General features: G+C 46.8%; 1 protein-coding gene across 1 annotated transcript in view; it reads left to right on the forward strand.

The window, feature by feature from the left end:
* The first annotated feature begins 963 nt into the window (after positions 1-963).
* The window catches only part of CUL9 (cullin 9), a 38,878-nt gene continuing 25,668 nt past the window's right edge, over positions 964-14,173 (forward strand). Inside the window, exons 1-10 of the mRNA XM_012804673.2 lie at positions 964-1,039; positions 4,681-5,284; positions 6,100-6,254; positions 6,579-7,079; positions 7,548-7,683; positions 7,830-8,017; positions 8,283-8,688; positions 9,056-9,248; positions 10,972-11,179; positions 13,718-13,914. Of these exons, the coding sequence (XP_012660127.1) occupies positions 4,690-5,284; positions 6,100-6,254; positions 6,579-7,079; positions 7,548-7,683; positions 7,830-8,017; positions 8,283-8,688; positions 9,056-9,248; positions 10,972-11,179; positions 13,718-13,914 (2,579 nt within the window). The 5' untranslated portion in view covers positions 964-1,039; positions 4,681-4,689. The remainder of the gene's footprint in view (positions 1,040-4,680; positions 5,285-6,099; positions 6,255-6,578; positions 7,080-7,547; positions 7,684-7,829; positions 8,018-8,282; positions 8,689-9,055; positions 9,249-10,971; positions 11,180-13,717; positions 13,915-14,173) is intronic.

Consider the following 14,173-nt stretch of genomic DNA (forward strand, 5'->3'; position numbering starts at 1 on the left):
ACCTTAAAGAGTTCCTGCTCTGGGAACAGGACAGCTTGATGGTAACGGAAATGCTAATGGGAGGCCTTGGGCGATTGAACCCTCCATGATTTAATGTAAGGAACACTTTGCAGGGCAGAAGACGTTCTCCCTGTGCTCCCTACTCCCTGTGCGTGGCTTTGCTAGCTCCTTAGTTCAACACAGAGTTGAGCAATTTTTTTTTTTTTTTTAATTTTAGAGACAGTCTCATTTTTGTCGCCCTCGGTAGAGTGCTGTGGCGTCACACTGCTCATAGCAACCTCCAACTCCTGGGCTTAGGCGATTCTCTTGCCTCAGCCTCCCGTGCAGCTGGGACCACGGGCGCTTGCCACAACACCCGGCTATTTTTTCTTACAGTTGTCATTGTTGTTTAACTGGCCCAGGCTACGGGCGCAAATTTAAAACTTTTTTTTTTTAGAGACAGAGTCTCACTTTGTCAGGCTCAGTAGAGTGCTGTTTTGTCACAACTCACAGCAACCTCCAGCTCTTGGACTTAGGCGATTCTCTTGCCTCAGCCTGCCCAGCAGCTGGGACCACAGGTGCCCGCCACAACGCCCAACTAAGAGTTGAGCAAATTTAACTAATGGGAAAAGTGATACACCTAAGCCAAAGCATTGCTGAAGGGGTTGAGAAATTCATGGACAAGTGACCTACTGAAAAATCAAAGGACAGCCCTAAGGCGGGAGTGTGGGTTACTATGTTTCCAAGCAGGAGAGGGAGGACTAGGAAGGCCAACCCGGCTGAGAGGAGGGGCTGCTTCTCAGTTGCCAGACAGGGTTTCCTGCTACTGCAGCGAGACGAGCGCGGCCCCACGCAGCCGCCCGCGGGTACAGCACGCATGCTCCACGCGCGCACTGTTCCGCCACGCTCGGCCTGGGCCGCGAGGGGACCCGTAGATGCCCGGCCCTGCGTGCACCCGCCGTGTGACCCGGAAGGGAGGAAGGCAGCTGCTGAAGAGGCGGGGCCAGGACGGCGGGACCGGCCGCTGGCTCTCAGCAAGGGCCAAGCCGGGCGGTGGGAGGTGAGAGGAGAGTCCTGCGCCGACTCAGTCCCCTTACATCCCGTCTCCTCTCCGGTTCTTTAGCCATTCTTCGTGGGGCTGACGCAAGGAACCAGGCCTTGGTGTCTGAGAGTCGCTCGGTCCTGTCAGCGTCCTCTATACCGCCTCCCCCATCCTCACCCTGCCCCCAAACTCCTCAATGCTGTACCGCCTCACTGGTCTGCATGCTTGGGTCTTACCTTGCTACCGCCTGCTGGTCTCATGCCTGTGTCCAGACCTCACCCCACACCTCAGTTTCTTGTCTTGTTCTAGGCCCAATTTATGTGCGTCCCTCCTTCTCCCCCAGACCTGTCTGATTGTTTTGCTTGGCCATGTGCTAATCACACGCCCATTGCCACATCGCTGGTTACCTTGCCTTGCTCCCAAGTAGACCCCTAACCCCCATCGAGGTCCACATCCTTTCTCCGCCCCACCCCGCTTCTTCACTTCTTTTCTCTTCTCATCTTCCATCCCTGACTCCTCTCCAGATCACCATTTCTTTTCTTTTTTTTTTCTTTCTTTCTTTTTCTTTTTTTTTTTTTGCAGTTTTTGGCCGGGACTGGGCTTGAACCCACCACCTCTAGCAGGCATATGGGGCCGGCGCCCTACTCCTTTGAGCCACAGGCGGCGCCCCTGATCACCATTTCATCATTTTAGGTTTACCGTCCATTCTTCTCACTATTCCTGTTGCCTCTACACTGCAATATCATAGATCAAAGATATCAAAGATCATAACATGCATATCTTTCCTGATTATCCCACTCTCATTTATAATCTGACTGAATAACTTTTCATTTATTTGATGACTCCCCTACCTTCTTCATCCAAGAGTAGTCAGGTTATGTTTACAGAACACTCACTACCTGCTAGATGCTGTTCTATGTGCTTTACATATGTGATCTTAAGTTTTACAACAGGTATGAACATTATTACTATCTTGCAAAGGAGTAAACAGGCTCAGGCTCAGTTAAGTAACTACATGTTTAGTAAGGAAAGGACCAGAATTCAGAATCACTTATCTGACTCTGAAGTCTGTACTATATTGCCTCTTTCCTGGCCTCATTCCCTACCCTTAATCTTATGATAACCACCTCCATCTATATCTACCTGACCTAGTTTCTTACCATACATACAAAGTCTGACAATTAAGTTCGGGTCCACTGTGTGCTTACATTGGCAGCACTGCACAAATTACTCCATAAGGTTTCTGTTAGGGTGGAAAGCTCAGTAGGTGTTCTGTGGGGAGCAAGAAAATAATTTCTCTAGACCAAGATTAGGATATAAAAGTATAAACTTTATTTTATCTTCTTAAAGAATGAAAGAGTGAAAGAATGGAGAAAGAGAGTACAGAGCAGGGAGATAGCATAGCATCACACAAAAAGGAAGAATTCCTGCAGCTGAGATCAAGCAGCTGCTAAATTTAAGGGAGAAGGCGGGAGGCAAAGAGACACAAAGGTAATTGCTGTCAGATTCACAGCTGAAACTGGTCCATCTGCTTTTCCTCTGGTGAGATGATAAGCAGCTGTCTTTGCTGTTAGAGACAGACTTTTCTCAAGTGTTTCTGATCCTGAGGCTTGATGTTTAGACCTTATTTTTTGGGTCCAGAGATGACTCAGGACCCCTTGAGGCTATGAGAACAAATTCTGAAAGATAGAGACCTGATGAAATGTAAAGAGAACACATTTTTTTTCTTTCTGTCTGCTCTTTGCAGTGTTTTTTGAAAAGGAAAATCTAAAAACAATAAAACAGAAAAAATGGGCGGAAATTTACAGGGAGCCTACTAGTAAGCCTCCTGAGCAGAGAATGCAGGTAGAGAGCAATAATTTTTGTATCATTTTGATATAAAGACTGACCATCCTTACAGTTTCATAACCTTGGTATATCAGAGTCTCACAGTTGTGTTCATGTCATCGAGTGGCAATGTCTTGCTCAGTGGCATTCCTTATCGTTGCTTATTTTTGTGTGCTGTTGTGAGAGTGTTAGAGCTTGAATTAGAGCAGCAAACAAACATTAAATTTCTTGTTAAACTTGGCAAGAGTGGAAGTGAAATCAGGGACATGTTTACAGGGTTAGCACTATGAAGAAAACAGTGTACAAATGGATTAAATGATTTTGAGGGGAGAGAAAGTATCACTGATAAAGAGAGGTCAAGATGGCTGATAATGAGCAAAATTGATGAAAACATTGCAAAAAATTGTCAAATTATGCATCAATATCATCAGCTGAATGTGAGAAGCATAGAAGACCAAGTAAACAGCAATAGAGAAACAGGAAAATCTTAACTGAAAATCTTGGCGAACAACTCCTGGCTCTTGCACCACAGCAGAGAACCAGCTCACGTGGCATTGTCTACAAGGTAGTTTTTAGCCAGCAAACAAATAACTATATTGGAGCACCCTCCCTGCTCACCTGATCTGGCCCCCAGTGACTTTTTTCTTTAAAGATGAAGGAGATATTGAAAGGATGACATTTTGATGACATTCAGTACATCAGGGGTAATATGATGACAGCTTTGATGGCCATTCCAGAAAAAGAATTCCAAAATTGCTTTGAAGGGTGGACCAGGTAATGTGTCAGTGCATAGCTTCTCAAGGGGAGTACTTTGAAGGTGACCATAGTGATATTCAGCAATGAAGTGTGTAGCACTTTTTCTAGGATGAGTTTAAAAGCTTATTATCAGACCTTGTACAGCATAAGTATAGGGTGGGATCTAGTCTTTCTTTCCTATAATTTTATCAGCTCTGTATGCCCTTCCCCCTTTCATAAGACTCCCGTACACTTTTCCCACCCAGTCTTCTCCTTCAGTATCCTCGCCTCCTGTCATCTCCATTCCCTATATTTGCTGTAGCCCACTCTTTAGGTCTAGATTCCAGCTTTACTCTGTCATTTATACTCCCTGTCCTGCCCCTCCTACTTTTCCTCATGTGTTCTGACCCCACCATCTCACATGCTACTACCCTTCCTACTCACTCATGTCATCCTTATAAGTCTTGACCTATATCCCTGTGCTATTCTCACCAGATTGTCCTGTTTAACTATCATTTTGTTGTTACCTCACCTATTACTCTTCTCAGCTTCTTTGTAACTTGCCTCTTCCATTTCTTTTTTCTTTTTCTTTTTTTTTTTTTTTTTGAGAGTAGGTCTCACTCTCTTACCCAGGTAGAGTGCAGTGGCATCATCATAGTTTACTGCAACCTCAAACTCTTGGACTCAGGTGATCCTCCTGCATCAGCCTTCTGAGTAGGTGGGACTACAGGCATATGCTACCATGCCTGGCTATTTTTTGGGGGCGGGGTAAAGATGGAGTCTCACTTTTGCTCAAGCTCATCTTGAACTCTTAACCTTAAGCAGTCCTCCCACCTTGGCCTCCCAGAGTGCTACTCTTCCAATCCTTAAAACCCTTCATTTCATTCCCTCACTATATTCACTCCATTCTCCCCTTATAAATCCCAGTGTATGTTCAGCTATTTATTTCATCCTATTCTTTGCCTTTCTGTCTGGCTTCTAAATTCTACCATGCAGCCTACCAATCACCACCCACCCTCTCTGTGTCTCAAGATTCCGTCCCTCTCTGTGTAGTTTTTTCTCTTCTTATACTGCTTTATCCTTCTTGTGTATCTCAGTAGGTCAGGATGGTGGGAGAACGGCGTGCTGGAGACCTCATGGTGCCCTTAGGGCCTCGGCTGCAAGCATATCCTGAAGAACTCATTCGGCAGCGGCCTGGGCATGATGGACATCCTGAATACCTGATCCGATGGAGTATCCTGAAGTGTGGGGAAGTGGGCAAAGTGGATGTGGAAGAAGGCAAGGCAGAACACATCCTCATGTGGCTGTCAGCCCCCGAGGTCTATGCCAACTGTCCAATGCTGTTAGGTGAACGGACACTATCTAAGGGGCCTCAGCACGAACCAACCGGAGGTTCAGGAAGCTTTCCCCGAGACCCAGGAGGCCTGGATGAAGTGGCAGTGGGAGAGATGGAGGCTGATGTGCGGACACTGGTATGCAGGGCTGCCAGGCAGCTGGCAGAAGGTGGAACCTCAAGCCTCACAGCCACTGTGCTCCATACCATCCATGTGCTCAGTGCTTATGCCAGCATTGGGCCTCTCACTGGTGTCTTCAGGGAGACAGGAGCCCTAGACCTGCTCATGCACATGTTGTGCAATCCTGAGCCTCAGATCCGTCGGAGTGCAGGCAAAATGCTGCAGGCTTTGGCAGCGCATGATGCTGGTAAGAGATAGCCAGGGGAAGAAGGAAAGCATTGGAGAAAATGGGGCCACTAGAAGTAAGAACAGAGAGATTTCCCAACTCTGTAAGAACACTTGCTGTTTGGTGACTATCAATTCAATGCAAAGGAAAGATTTGTGGGCTATTGAAGTATGTAAATAGGATAAAATGATAGCATCTGATTTATCTGTCCATTCTTAGTGCATAGATAGAGAAGGGAAGGGATAGGTTTGCATTCATTTTTAAACTGTGGGTTGAGGCTCAGTGCCTGTAGCTCAGTGGCTATGGCACCAGCCACGTATACCGGAGCTGGTGGGTTCGAATCTAGCCCAGGCCTGCCAAACAACAGTAACAACTATAACCAAAAAATGGGTGGGTGTTGTGGCGGGCACCTGTAGTCCCAGCTACTTGGGAGGCTGAGGCAAGAGAATCGCTTAAGCCCAAGAGTTGGAGGTTGCTGTGAGCTATGATGCCATATCACTTTACTCAGGGTGACAGCTTGAGACTCTGTCTCAGAAAAACCCTGTGGGGTGAGATTTATTGGTTGGTTTTGTAATCAACTTGATGTGTTACAACCAACATTTTTAAAAATGTAAAATATCAAGTATGTAGCATTTAGTGAGAGTAGATTTTGTAGCATAAAATATATGTTTCCATTATACGTGTGTTTGTTTGTACTAGATTACCATGTAAAATTTCTGGGTGTAGGTCTCAGTAACGAAGTTTGAAAGCCTCTAGGGTAGGGGATAGAGTCTAGGAAAGGCAAGGACAAAGTATTAGAGATTGAGGAGAAGATATGGATTGGGTGTGGATTACAGGAAGTCGGGCTCACGTCCTTCTGTCACTGAGCCAGCAAGATGGCATTGAGCAGCACATGGATTTTGACAGCCGCTATACTTTGTTGGAGCTGTTTGCAGAAACCACATCCTCTGAAGAACACTGCATGGCCTTTGAGGGTATTCACCTGCCTCAGGTACTCTGCCAGCTGTGGGGAAAATGCTGCGTACAAGGCCTAAGGCATTATTTCTGAAAATGTGGTTCAGGACCCTGTGACAGTAGCAGAGCTACCTGGGGAGCTTATTTAAATGAAGGCTCATTCCTCCCTCCCCATTCAGAATTTCTGAGGTTAGAACCTAGGAATCTGTGTTTTAAGATACTTCCTGTGTATTTCTTACATTGAAAACTACAGGTCTGGGGATAAGGCCTTTATATTTTCCTGTAGAAGAGGATATTGGGGGGAAGGAAAGGGCCTAAAAGCAGGAGGAGATGAGCCTGTCCTAAGGACTCTGTCCTACAGATCCCAGGAAAGCTGCTCTTCTCCCTGGTGAAGCGCTATCTATGTGTGACTTCCCTGTTGGATCAGCTCAATAACAGTCCAGAGCCAGGAGCTGGAGACCAAAGCTCCCCATGCCCCACAAGGGAGAAAAGCCGAGGACAGAGGGAGCTGGAGTTCAGTATGGCTGTGGGCAACCTCATTTCAGAGCTGGTGCGGAGCATGGGCTGGGCGCGGAACCTCAGTGAACAGGGCACACCGTCACCCCGGCCAGTGCGGTCCATCTTTCAGCCCTGCATTTCAGGCCCCAGCCCTTTATTCCCCACATCTGTCACCGCCCCTAGAAGGCAAGGGTGGGCCTTCCGCCAGCGCTCTGAATTCTCTAGCCGGAGTGGCTATGGAGAATATGTGCAGCAGGTGCTGCAGCCAGGAATGCGAGTGCGGATGCTGGATGATTACGAGGAGATCAGTGCTGGGGATGAGGGTGCTTTCCGGCAGAGTAAGAATGGCATCCCCCTTGTGCAGGTGAGCTATGCATGGTGGTGGAACGCTATTGAGGATCTGTTTTTGTATTATGGACCCCCAAGGAGAAAACCTTGAGGGGAATTGGAAAGGTAAAAGAAGGTCAGCATTTGGAAGAGTATCAATTTGAGGGCTGAGGAAATCTGGCGGGATGCAGGTGGGCTGTGAGGTCATAAGGAAACTAGGACTCAGGGAGCAGAACTGATATATCAAGATACCTCACCACCACTTGCATCAGTGAAGGAAACTAGGAAGGAGTGTGGGAGCATAGACCACCTTGGTTAGGAAGAGAGGAAAGACCCACTCCTGATAGGGGAAGAAAGCCTTTTGCTATACGAAGCTTTTTCCGAGCCTAGTCAGGTGTGTACCTGAGGGTGTCACCCAGGTCTGAACCCGAGCATATCCTTTCAAGCCTTCAAAGAACCAAGCCCTCTCTATTCCTCATTCCTCTTTATACCTCCCTCATATTAGGTCTTCTGGCAGTCGACAGGTCGCACCTACTGGGTGCACTGGCATATGTTGGAGATCCTGGGCCCAGAGGAATCTACTGAGGATACAGCTTCAGCAGCTGTGGAGAAGGGAGCAGGAGCTACTGTGCTGGGCACAGGTGAGCCTAAGAAGGGACATGGATAGCATGTCTCTAAATAGAGGAGTAGTGACTGGGAGGAAGTTACTTCTGACTAGGAGCAGCCCCAGAGGTTCAGAAACTGACTCTTCTAATGGGTACTGATCCTTATATGCCTGTGTTCTTAGTATTTCCTTCCCGGGACTGGAACCCTGTGGATGGGCTCTACTCTTTGCCCTACCTCCAGCCTGAGCCTCAGAAGAATGAGGGATATTTGACCCAGGCTGAGTGGTGGGAGCTGCTTTTCTTCATCAAGAAGTTGGACCTATGTGAACAGCAGCCACTTTTCCAGAGTCTTCGAGAGAACCTGGATGAGGTATTACAGGCCTCAGATACCTGGTAGGGGACTTACAGTAGGATTAGAGGTAGGACTCTTTGGAGTTCTAGATATGGGATACCACTTATGGGAAGGCTGGAGATAGATAGTTGGGGATGGGTCCTGTTGGGGACAAGACAGTACTATGAGGGTCTAGTATGTAGAAGGTATGAAGGACATGTAGGGGGGTGGCTACCCTTCCATTATGGTAGCCAGGACCTTTGTTTCTGTTTGTCCCTGAAACACATACCCCTTCTGTTGACAGACCCTACATGAAAAGGACCTTGGTGAGATCTCCGTGCCTGTAGAGATGGCTGAGGGTCTTCTGCAGGTTCTCAGTAACCGGTTTGAGGGCAGCATCCTCAATGACCTGCTCAACTCCCAGATCTACACCAAGTATGGACTGCTGTTTGATATATTAAGCAGCTCCTCTACTTCACGAAGTCACTCCTATACTCCAGATCCACAAGAAGAGTCCAAATTGGAGACCAGCTTCTCAGAAGAAGAGAATGAGTCCCCCAAAGCAAAGGCTGAGACCCTTAAGGCAGAGGCAGAGCACCCCAAGGCAAAGACTGAGTCCCCCATGGCACAGAGTGATTCACAGCTATTTAACCAGCTTCTGGTGACTGAGAGGATGACCCTGCCCCCTGAGGTGAAGGAGACAGCCAGTGGTGAGTCAAGTGCTGGGAAAAAAAAAGTTGGAAAAAGTCCTGGGCAGAAGTAGTATACAGGGTAGAAGGAAAGCCATTAAGTAAGGCCACTTTTGCAGGGAAAATGTTTTAGAACTGTGTATCCATCTTTCCTTTGACCTTGATTGTATCCCCCACTCCCTTTCTGGAAAAGGAGGGTCTGTTTTCTAGGGTATCTTCATTTCATAGTTCAACCATTAGATCCCTCACACAGAATTGGAAAAGGATATAGGCTATAATAATAAATAATGTGTTTAAATATCAGCAGGGTAACTGGCTTGACCTTTAAAGACTTCCAGCTTAGAGGTGCCACAATTTTTAGCCACTGCCTTTCACCCATTAATTTCAGAAATGGCTAGAGCCTTGAGGGGTCCTGGTTCTCGCAGCTCCCTGGGTCAGCATGTGGCGGCAGTCGTGGCCACTGTGCAGATCTCCAGCTTGGACGCAAACCTGCAGCTTTCAGGGCTCTCCGCCCTCTCTCAGGCTGTGGAGGAGATTACTGAGCGGGACCACCCTCTGGTTCATCCTGACAAATCACTGAGGTTTGTTTGTTGTGGGAGGAGAGGTTCTGGTTGAAGCAACAGTAAAGGTCGTGGTAAGGGGGAAGGAGCTATAAGATCAAGAGTTAGAAAAGCTGGGGATGAAGGAGGGTAGCCTGAGGAGCAGCTGAGTAGGAGGGTTAGGTGTTACAGCGGCACGTATGTGATATTTTTGGAGCATTTCTGCTAGTTATTTACATGCATTCTCTCATTAAATCTGTCCAACATCGAAGGGAGCAGTGATACTATTACTCTACTATATGGGCAAGGAAACAGGCTTAGAGAATTTAAGTAATTAGCTTAGTTTTATAGATTTGAAATCTAGGTTCTTTTGGCTCTGGGGCTTGTGCTTTTTCTTTTTCCTTTTTCTTTTCTCCCTACTTTGTTTTTATTTTATTTATTTATTTTTTTGAGACAGAGTTTCACTTTGTCGCCCTTGGTAGAGTGCTGTGACATCCCAGCTCACAGCAACCTTAAACCCTTGAACTCAAGTGATTCTCTTGTCTCAGCCTCCTGAGTAGCTGTGATTACAGGTGTCTGCCAGAATGCCTGGCTATTTTTTTTAAATCCATTTGTAATTCATTTTTGCAAATGGTGTGAAGTAGAGCTCCACTTACCATTTTTTCAAATGTATAGCCAGATATCTCAATATCATGTTTTATAGTCTTTCTTTCTTCACTAGCTGAGATACTACCCTTATCTCTCCTCTCAGCTGTTGATCCTTTTGGCTACCCTGTATCAGTTCCAGGGTTTCTTTCTTTCTTTCTTTTTTTTTTTTTTGAGACAGAGTCTCACTATGTCACCCTAGGTATAGTGCCATGGAGTCACAGCTCACAGCAACCTCAAACTCTTGGGCTTAAGTGATTCTCTTGCCTCAGCCTCCTGAGTAGCTGGGACTACATGTACCCACCACAACGTCCGGCTAGTTTTTGGTTGCAGTTGTCATTGTTGTTTAGCTGGCCTGGGCCAGGCTGCAACCTGCCAGCCTCGGTGTATGTGGTCAACGCCCTACTCACCGAGCTACAGGCGCCGAGCCAAGTTCCAGGGTTTCAACTGTTACAGGTTTGTATTTCGATAATGATAAACAAATCTACCATTATTTTTTCCAAACATTTCTCTTCTAGTGTCAGAATCTTCCTGTCATAGGAAGATTAACTTTTATTTTTTTAGAGACAGAGTCTCACTTTATTGCCCTTGGTAGAGTGCCATAGCATCACAGCTCACAGCAACCTCCAACTCCTGGACTTAGGTGATTCTCTTGCCTCAGCCTCCCGAGTAGCTGGGACTATAGGTGCCCGCCATAACGCCTGGCTATTTTTTTGTTGCAGTTTGGCTGGGGCTGGGTTTGAACCCAAAACCCTTGGTATGTGGGGCTGGTGCCCTACTCACTGAGCCACAGGCGCTGCCCCTAGTATTTTTGAAAATATTTTAGGCATTTTGATTAGAATTACTTTGAATTTTTAGAGTTATTTGAAAGGATGAGCCAGAATTTGTAACCATTTTGCTCTCCTGCCTCCTTCATGAGGTGAGAAGCCAGAGTCAGTAAGAGTACAGAAGGGAGGGGATCAGGAGTGAGGCTGAGGTAAGGAGAGTAGGTGGGGGAGTGTGGAGGGAACCCCGTAGATCTTAGCAGATGGGGTTAGGGTGGGAGTCAGTTGGTGATGCAGCTGGGAAATCAGGCAAGACTCCTTGGGATATGGAGACCCAATGTTTCTTCTGTTATCAGAGAGAAGCTAGTGAAGACGCTTGTGGAGCTGCTGACCAACCAGGTTGGAGAGAAGATGGTGGTGGTGCTGGGCCTGCGCCTCCTTTACTTGCTCATGACCAAGCACGAGTGGCGGCCAGTCTTTGCCAGGGAGGGTGGCATCTATGCTGTGCTGGTTTGCATGCAAGAATATAAGACTTCCATCTTGGTGCAGCAGGCAGGGCTGGCGGTGAGTCACTGGGCCTGGCATGAGAGAGTGATGGGCAAGACAGGCAGACCGGGGACTGCTGATCTTGAGGAGATACTGCAGTGACTTAGACCGGGGGGGGGGGGGGGGGGGATGAAAAGATGCAGGTAGATTTAAGAGTTTGATCTAGACAGTCTTGGGGAATGAGTGCATGTTTGGAGAAAGGGAGAAGGGATTTTTTAAAAGAATGATTCCTGGTATAAAACTGAGCAGCAGAGTGCATGAGGTAGCCATTTATTAAGTGAGAAAATGTAGGAGGAGGGGGTATGGGCAGTAGATCAGGAGTTGAGTTTCTAGGTATGTTGACTATCTTATGCTTCTTTAGTTACAATTAGATGTCTGGTTAAAAATTAGTTTTCTGGCTCGGCGCCTGTGGCTCAAGTGGCTAAGGCACCAGCCACATAATGCCTAAGGTGGTGGGTTCAAATCCAGCCCAGGCCTGCCAAATAACGGTGACGGCTGCAACCAAAAAATAGCCGGGCATTGTGGCAGGTGCCTGTGGTCCCAGCTACTTGGGAGGTGGAGACAAGAGACTTGCTTGAGCCCAGGAGTTGGAGGTTGCTGTGAGCTGTGATGCAACAGCACTCTACCCAGGGGGATAGCTTGAGGCTCTGTCTCCAATAAATAAATAAATAATAAATAGTTTAAAAAAAAAACTAATTTTCTATTCCTTCTAAATTTTCAGCAGGAAAAACCCCCTAATACTAATTTTATAGAAGTAACAGCTAAGCTAAAATTACCTTTTTTTCCCCTTTTATCTGAGTAGTAACCTTATAAAGAAAATATTCCCTCACCAGATTTGGGTAAAACAGAGCCAGCATTTGCATTATGGTGTCACCCTGGGCCCAAAGAATAGGGAAGAGAGGCCTTTATCCAGGGAGCTTATAGAATTGACTGCCTGCCTACTCAAGACAGAAGTGATGGCTGGTAGGGCAATGTGGACACAGTGGCTCTGTATGGCCCAAGGGTCCCAGAATGGGAGATCAGAATAGATTCCAACAATATAATGACAATAGCATGAACAGGAGCACATGTCCTTTAGAGCAAGCTGTCCCTGAAGAGGCCAGGAGGCTCTTTTCCTTTGTGCAGCCAATGAGGTGCTGCTCATTTAAGAGCAGATAGGCAGTCACAGTCTAGGTCATATATGCTCAAATTCTCTGATCCTTTCAAGTTACATGACCAAAATAAAGCATTTACCACTAAATTCAGAGTCTCATCCAGAAATAAAATTGTTAAGGTCTACAGAATTCAACTAATCAGGGAAGCATGGGGTAGCCAAAGAGAGACTGCCTCATTATGAGGTAGCATTTTCTTTCTTTCTTTCTTTCTTTCTTTTTTTTTTTTTTGGAGATAGAGCCTCAAGCTGCCCCCCTGGGTAGAGTGCCATGGCATCACAGCTCACAGCAACCTCCAACTCCTGGGCTCAAGCGAGTCTCCTGCCCCAGCCTCCCAAGTAGCTGGGACCACAGGTGCCTGCCACAACGCCCGGCTATGTTTTTTTGGTTGCAGCCGGCATTGTTGTTTGGTGGGCCTGGGCTAGATTTGAGCCTACCACCTTAGGTATATGTGGCTGGCGCCTTAGCCACTTGAGCCACAGGCGCCGAGCCAAGGTAGCATTTTCTTGGAGGGTCCAAGCCTCATAGGAGAGTTGTCCTGAGAATTATTTCTAGCCCAGTCCATCCCTAGTGGATTTTTTTCTAGAGAGTCGACCCTTTCACCAGGAGAGATATTCGAGACATTCTCTACTTTAATGATGTACTGTTCATTTTAATTTTTTTTTCTCTGTAGTACCAGCCAAAAAGTTTTCATATTACAAGTATTTTTCCTATAATTTCAACCACTCTGCCTGTGAAATGATCTTGTTGAGATCTACTGCCCTTGTTGAGAAGGGCTGGATACTGGCTAAGGCCAAGGAACACAGGTTTGGGAGAGTTGACATATAGTTAGAAATTGGAGCTGTGGGATTGGACGAGCTTGCCTGGGTTGGAGGAGGATACAGGGTGGGAAGAAAAAAACGGAGAACCTCGTATTTGTGGATTGGCCCAAAGAACACAAGAGAGGTAGGAGGAAAACCTGGAGGATAAAGTCATAGAACTCAAGGGAAGAAAGGTTTTGCAAAGGAAAGAGTGGTTAATCAAGATGGGAAATGTCAAAGAAAGCCTTTTATGAAAACTGGACACTGTGAGAGGGTGTCAGTCTGAAGGGAAGATGGGGGTGGTGGCCATCCTACTTAGGTAGCCTTGGTGCTGGGAGCCTGGGGGCAGAGAGAAGTGGCAGGCTGATTTTACTATCTTGTCTTGGGGTTTTTTGGTTTTCTTTTTCTTTTCTCTCTCTTTTCCCTCCTTTTAGCCACCACTTTCTGGTGTTTGATATCCTATTACTGCCTCTTCCATTTTTGTCTCCTCTTATTATACTTAACTTTTGTCTTAAAGTTTAAGGTCTAGAATGATGGCCCTGGCTTACCCCTTCTTCATGGTGGCTCTTCCTATTCCTAATTCTGCTTCCACATTTCCTTCATAGGCATTGAAGATGCTGGCCATAGCCAGCTCCTCAGAGATCACCACTTTTGTTACTGGCCGAGATTCTGTCCACCCTTTGTTTGATGCTCAGATGACCAGGGAGATCTTCGCCAGCATTGACTCAGCCACACACCCAGGCTCCGAGAGCCTGCTCCTTACTGTCCCTGCAGCTGTGATCCTGATGCTGAACACTGAGGGGTCAGGGCATTACCCTCCAAACTCCAGACTCCTGCTAAGTCCCAAACCCTGCCACTACTCTGCTCCAGGCTCATGTACTCCACAGAAATTCCCCTCACATTGTCACCTCTGGATTAAACATTGGTGCCCTCTTGACTGTTACTAGAAGAAAGACCAAGTGGTTGGGGGTAGGGAAATTCCTAGAGAAGGCAAAGAGACACTGATCTTCCTTCACAGGGTGGGAGGAGTCTGAGGTCAGGGGGCCAGATGTTCCGATGCA

Source organism: Otolemur garnettii, unplaced genomic scaffold (assembly GCF_000181295.1).
Source record: "Otolemur garnettii isolate 467f Iridium unplaced genomic scaffold, OtoGar3 scaffold00031, whole genome shotgun sequence".
NCBI classification, from domain to species: Eukaryota; Metazoa; Chordata; class Mammalia; order Primates; family Galagidae; genus Otolemur; species Otolemur garnettii.